We start from the raw sequence: 6,703 nt of genomic DNA on the forward strand, positions 1-6,703 counted from the left end.
TTTCACGGCAGACTTTTTACAGGGTGGTTTGCCAGTGCCTTCCCCAGTCTTTTACACTTTCCCCCCAGCAAGCTGGGGACTCCTTTGACCAACCTCGAAAGGATGGAAGGCTGAGTCAACCTGAGTCAACCTTATGCTTCTCTGATGTTCTTCTGTGACACAGAGTGTTGGACTGGATGGGCCACTGGCCTGATCCAACAGGGCTTCTCTTATGTTCTTATGTGACACAGAGTGTTGGACTGGATGGGCCACTGGCCTGATCCAACAGGGCTTCTCTTATGTTCTTACGTGACACAGAGTGTTGGACTGGATGGGCCACTGGCCTGATCCAACAGGGCTTCTCTTATGTTCTTATGTGACACAGAGTGTTGGACTGGATGGGCCACTGGCCTGATCCAACATGGCTTCTCTTATGTTCCTATGTTCTCATTGGCCCACAAGGGAAATATAATAATAATAAAATTTTATTTGTATCCCGCCCTGCCCGCCGAGGCGGGCTCAGGGCGGCTAACAACATTTCATAAATATGATACAGAGTTTAAAATCACATTAGCTTTAAAACATTCCAATTAATTGAGTATTATACAAGTTTCCAGGTGCTAATTCCATTTATAAATGATAATAGCGAAAGTCACCCAACAGCGGTCTCTCAGCCAGCAAAGGCCATCCTGAAAAGGGTGGTTTTGCAGGCCCTGGTCAAGGCACCGCAGGGCTCGCACTTCTGGGAGCTGGTTCCATAATTGTGGAGCTGCGATGGAGAAGGCCCGTGTACGGGTGTTTTGGAGTTTGGCCTCCTTTGGTCCAGGGATAGTCAGCTGGTTCTTCCCTGCTGACCTCTGGAAAGCAAAGTTAAAATGTTTTAATAAATATAAATACATTCCAATCTGCTGCATTTTACTTTAGAGTACGGGGCTGGTTTTCTTTCCTTTGCTAGCTGCTTTCTTTTAGTACTAACCTGCTCCAACATGGCTTCTCTTATGTTCTTATGTCTGGGGTAGTGATGCTCTGTATCCTTGGTGCTTTGAGGGGGCACAGTGGGAGGGCTTCTAGTGTCCTGGCCCCACTGGTTGACCTCCTGATGGCACCTGGGTGTTTTGGCCACTGTGGGTCACAGAGTGTTGGACTAGATAAGCCATTGGCCTGATCCAACATGGCTTTTCTTATGTCTTGGGCAGTGACACTCTGTATTCTTGGTGCTTTGGGGGGGCACAGTGGGAGGGCTTCTAGTGTCCTGGCCCCACTAATGAACCTCCCGATGGCACCTGGGGTTTTTTGGCCACTGTGTGACACAGAGTGTTGGACTGGATGGGCCATTGGCCTGATCCAACAGGGCTTCTCTTATGTTCTTCTGTGACACAGAGTGTTGGACTGGAGGGGCCATTGGCCTGATCCAACAGCGCTTCTCTTATGTTCTTATGTGACACAGAGTGCTGGACTGGAGGGGCCATTGGCCTGATCCAACAGGGCTTCTCTTATGTTCTTATGTGACACAGAGTGTTGGACTGGATGGGCCATTGGCCTGATCCAACAGGGCTTCTCTTATGTTCTTCTGTGACACAGTGTTGGACTGGATGGGCCACTGGCCTGATCCAACAGGGCTTCTCTCTTATGTTCTTATGTGACACAGAGTGCTGGACTGGAGGGGCCATTGGCCTGATCCAACAGCGCTTCTCTTATGTTCTTATGTGACACAGAGTGCTGGACTGGAGGGGCCATTGGCCTGATCCAACAGGGCTTCTCTTATGTTCTTATGTGACACAGAGTGTTGGACTGGATGGGCCATTGGCCTGATCCAACAGGGCTTCTCTTATGTTCTTATGTGACACAGAGTGTTGGACTGGATGGGCCATTGGCCTGATCCAACAGGGCTTCTCTTATGTTCTTATGTGACACAGAGTGTTGGACTGGATGGGCCATTGGCCTGATCCAACAGGGCTTCTCTTATGTTCTTCTGTGACACAGAGTGTTGGACTGGATGGGCCATTGGCCTGATCCAACAGGGCTTCTCTTATGTGACACAGAGTGTTGGACTGGATGGGCCATTGGCCTGATCCAACAGGGCTTCTCTTATGTTCTTATGTGACACACAGTGTTGGACTGGATGGGCCATTGGCCTGATCCAACAGGGCTTCTCTTATGTTCTTCTGTGACACAGAGTGTTGGACTGGAGGGGCCATTGGCCTGATCCAACAGCGCTTCTCTTATGTTCTTATGTGACACAGAGTGCTGGACTGGAGGGGCCATTGGCCTGATCCAACAGGGCTTCTCTTATGTTCTTATGTGACACAGAGTGTTGGACTGGATGGGCCATTGGCCTGATCCAACAGGGCTTCTCTTATGTTCTTATGTGACACAGAGTGTTGGACTGGATGGGCCATTGGCCTGATCCAACAGGGCTTCTCTTATGTTCTTCTGTGACACAGAGTGTTGGACTGTATGGGCCATTGGCCTGATCCAGCAGGGCTTCTCTTATGTTCTTATGTGACACAGAGTGTTGGACTGGATGGGCCATTGGCCTGATCCAACAGGGCTTCTCTTATGTTCTTATGTGACACAGAGTGTTGGACTGGATGGGCCATTGGCCTGATCCAACAGGGCTTCTCTTATGTTCTTATGTGACACAGAGTGTTGGACTGGATGGGCCATTGGCCTGATCCAACAGGGCTTCTCTTATGTTCTTCTGTGACACAGAGTGTTGGACTGTATGGGCCATTGGCCTGATCCAGCAGGGCTTCTCTTATGTTCTTATGTGACACAGAGTGTTGGACTGGATGGGCCATTGGCCTGATCCAACAGGGCTTCTCTTATGTTCTTCTGTGACACAGAGTGTTGGACTGGATGGGCCATTGGCCTGATCCAACAGGGCTTCTCTTATGTTCTTATGTGACACAGAGTGTTGGACTGGATGGGCCATTGGCCTGATCCAACAGGGCTTCTCTTATGTTCTTCTGTGACACAGAGTGTTGGACTGGATGGGCCATTGGCCTGATCCAACAGGGCTTCTCTTATGTTCTTCTGTGACACAGAGTGTTGGACTGGATGGGCCATTGGCCTGATCCAACAGGGCTTCTCTTATGTTCTTCTGTGACACAGAGTGTTGGACTGGATGGGCCATTGGCCTGATCCAGCAGGGCTTCTCTTATGTTCTTCTGTGACACAGAGTGTTGGACTGGATGGGCCATTGGCCTGATCCAACAGGGCTTCTCTTATGTTCTTCTGTGACACACAGTGTTGGACTGGATGGGCCATTGGCCTGATCCAACAGGGCTTCTCTTATGTTCTTATGTGACACACAGTGTTGGACTGGATGGGCCATTGGCCTGATCCAACAGGGCTTCTCTTATGTTCTTATGTGACACAGAGTGTTGGACTGGATGGGCCACCGGCCTGATCCAACAGGGCTTCTCTTATGTTCTTCTGTGACACAGAGTGTTGGACTGTATGGGCCATTGGCCTGATCCAACAGGGCTTCTCTTATGTTCTTATGTGACACAGAGTGTTGGACTGGATGGGCCATTGGCCTGATCCAACAGGGCTTCTCTTATGTTCTTATGTGACACACAGTGTTGGACTGGATGGGCCATTGGCCTAATCCAACAGGGCTTCTCTTATGTTCTTCTGTGACACAGAGTGTTGGACTGGATGGGCCATTGGCCTGATCCAGCAGGGCTTCTCTTATGTTCTTATGTGACACAGAGTGTTGGACTGGATGGGCCATTGGCCTGATCCAACAGGGCTTCTCTTATGTTCTTCTGTGACACAGAGTGTTGGACTGGATGGGCCACTGGCCTGATCCAACAGGGCTTCTCTTATGTTCTTCTGTGACACAGAGTGTTGGACTGGAGGGGCCACTGGCCTGATCCAGCAGGGCTTCTCTTATGTTCTTATGTGACACAGAGTGTTGGACTGGAGGGGCCACTGGCCTAATCCAACAGGGCTTCTCTTATGTTCTTCTGTGACACAGAGTGTTGGACTGTATGGGCCATTGGCCTGATCCAACAGCGCTTCTCTTATGTTCTTATGTGACACAGAGTGCTGGACTGGAGGGGCCATTGGCCTGATCCAACAGGGCTTCTCTTATGTTCTTATGTGACACAGAGTGTTGGACTGGATGGGCCATTGGCCTGATCCAACAGGGCTTCTCTTATGTTCTTATGTGACACAGAGTGTTGGACTGGATGGGCCATTGGCCTGATCCAACAGGGCTTCTCTTATGTTCTTCTGTGACACAGAGTGTTGGACTGTATGGGCCATTGGCCTGATCCAGCAGGGCTTCTCTTATGTTCTTATGTGACACAGAGTGTTGGACTGGATGGGCCATTGGCCTGATCCAACAGGGCTTCTCTTATGTTCTTATGTGACACAGAGTGTTGGACTGGATGGGCCATTGGCCTGATCCAACAGGGCTTCTCTTATGTTCTTATGTGACACAGAGTGTTGGACTGGATGGGCCATTGGCCTGATCCAACAGGGCTTCTCTTATGTTCTTCTGTGACACAGAGTGTTGGACTGTATGGGCCATTGGCCTGATCCAGCAGGGCTTCTCTTATGTTCTTATGTGACACAGAGTGTTGGACTGGATGGGCCATTGGCCTGATCCAACAGGGCTTCTCTTATGTTCTTCTGTGACACAGAGTGTTGGACTGGATGGGCCATTGGCCTGATCCAACAGGGCTTCTCTTATGTTCTTATGTGACACAGAGTGTTGGACTGGATGGGCCATTGGCCTGATCCAACAGGGCTTCTCTTATGTTCTTCTGTGACACAGAGTGTTGGACTGGATGGGCCATTGGCCTGATCCAACAGGGCTTCTCTTATGTTCTTCTGTGACACAGAGTGTTGGACTGGATGGGCCATTGGCCTGATCCAACAGGGCTTCTCTTATGTTCTTCTGTGACACAGAGTGTTGGACTGGATGGGCCATTGGCCTGATCCAGCAGGGCTTCTCTTATGTTCTTCTGTGACACAGAGTGTTGGACTGGATGGGCCATTGGCCTGATCCAACAGGGCTTCTCTTATGTTCTTCTGTGACACACAGTGTTGGACTGGATGGGCCATTGGCCTGATCCAACAGGGCTTCTCTTATGTTCTTATGTGACACACAGTGTTGGACTGGATGGGCCATTGGCCTGATCCAACAGGGCTTCTCTTATGTTCTTATGTGACACAGAGTGTTGGACTGGATGGGCCACCGGCCTGATCCAACAGGGCTTCTCTTATGTTCTTCTGTGACACAGAGTGTTGGACTGTATGGGCCATTGGCCTGATCCAACAGGGCTTCTCTTATGTTCTTATGTGACACAGAGTGTTGGACTGGATGGGCCATTGGCCTGATCCAACAGGGCTTCTCTTATGTTCTTATGTGACACACAGTGTTGGACTGGATGGGCCATTGGCCTAATCCAACAGGGCTTCTCTTATGTTCTTCTGTGACACAGAGTGTTGGACTGGATGGGCCATTGGCCTGATCCAGCAGGGCTTCTCTTATGTTCTTATGTGACACAGAGTGTTGGACTGGATGGGCCATTGGCCTGATCCAACAGGGCTTCTCTTATGTTCTTCTGTGACACAGAGTGTTGGACTGGATGGGCCACTGGCCTGATCCAACAGGGCTTCTCTTATGTTCTTCTGTGACACAGAGTGTTGGACTGGAGGGGCCACTGGCCTGATCCAGCAGGGCTTCTCTTATGTTCTTATGTGACACAGAGTGTTGGACTGGAGGGGCCACTGGCCTGATCCAACAGGGCTTCTCTTATGTTCTTCTGTGACACAGAGTGTTGGATTGGATGGGCCATTGGCCTGATCCAACAGGGCTTCTCTTATGTTCTTATGTGACACACAGTGTTGGACTGGATGGGCCACTGGCCTGATCTAACATGGCTTCTCTTATGTTCTTCTGTGACACAGAGTGTTGGACTGGATGGGCCATTGGCCTGATCCAACATGGCTTCTCTTATGTGACACAGAGTGTTGGACAGGATGGTCCACTGGCCTGATCCAACATGGCTTCTCTTACATTCTTCTCTTCCCCACTTCCTTCCTCCCCCAAGGTGCAACATCGAGAAGAGCCAGGAAGAAGCGGAGGAGCCGCCAGCCAGCCAGCCCAGCTGGAACAACCTCCGCCGCGCCACGGTGAAGAAGGAGGACAAGCGGGTGCACTTCAACATCGAGAACGTGCCGGACGAGGCGTCCGAGGACGAGCGGGAGGCGCCGGTCTGGCACTGCATGAATGGACAGGACCCCCAGCAGGTCTGCAAGGAGGCCCAGGAGAAGGAGTTGGAGGAACTGGAGAGCCGAATCGCCGACATGCGGGAGCAGCTCCGGGCCGCGCTGGTGCGGAAGAGCGAGCTGATGGTGGCCCTGGGACCGCCGCCCCCCAAAGCCCCCCGGCTGCCCCCTGCCTTGAAAGCCCTGATCCAGCAAAGCAAGGAAGAGAGGTGATGGGGCCCAGGGGCCTCTCCTCCTCCAGGGGCGAGCAGAGCCCGGTCTCAATGCAAGAGACGGGATAGCTGCCAGTTTGCACATTTGATGGTGAACGAGGCAGATGCCGAACCGGGAAAGTGGGCTAGGTGATGTTACGGGCCTTGCCTGCACTTGCTTCCTCAACCAGATTCTGCCCAAGCAGGCGAGCGTTCGGGGACGGAGGTAGATGGGGTCTGGGATCTAGGAGGATGTGCTGGGAACATCCTTCAGCCTCCTCACC

At 51.4% G+C, this 6,703-nt stretch overlaps 1 protein-coding gene across 1 annotated transcript in view; it reads left to right on the forward strand.

Annotated features, from left to right (window-relative positions):
• The window catches only part of GRIN3B (glutamate ionotropic receptor NMDA type subunit 3B), a 102,442-nt gene extending 95,959 nt beyond the window's left edge, over positions 1 to 6,483 (forward strand). The window contains exon 10 of the mRNA XM_060233135.1: positions 6,051 to 6,483. Within this exon, the coding sequence (XP_060089118.1) occupies positions 6,051 to 6,441 (391 nt within the window). The 3' untranslated portion in view covers positions 6,442 to 6,483. The remainder of the gene's footprint in view (positions 1 to 6,050) is intronic.
• Positions 6,484 to 6,703: the final 220 nt, after the last annotated feature.

This window comes from Heteronotia binoei, chromosome 2 (assembly GCF_032191835.1).
Source record: "Heteronotia binoei isolate CCM8104 ecotype False Entrance Well chromosome 2, APGP_CSIRO_Hbin_v1, whole genome shotgun sequence".
Lineage (NCBI taxonomy): Eukaryota > Metazoa > Chordata > Lepidosauria > Squamata > Gekkonidae > Heteronotia > Heteronotia binoei.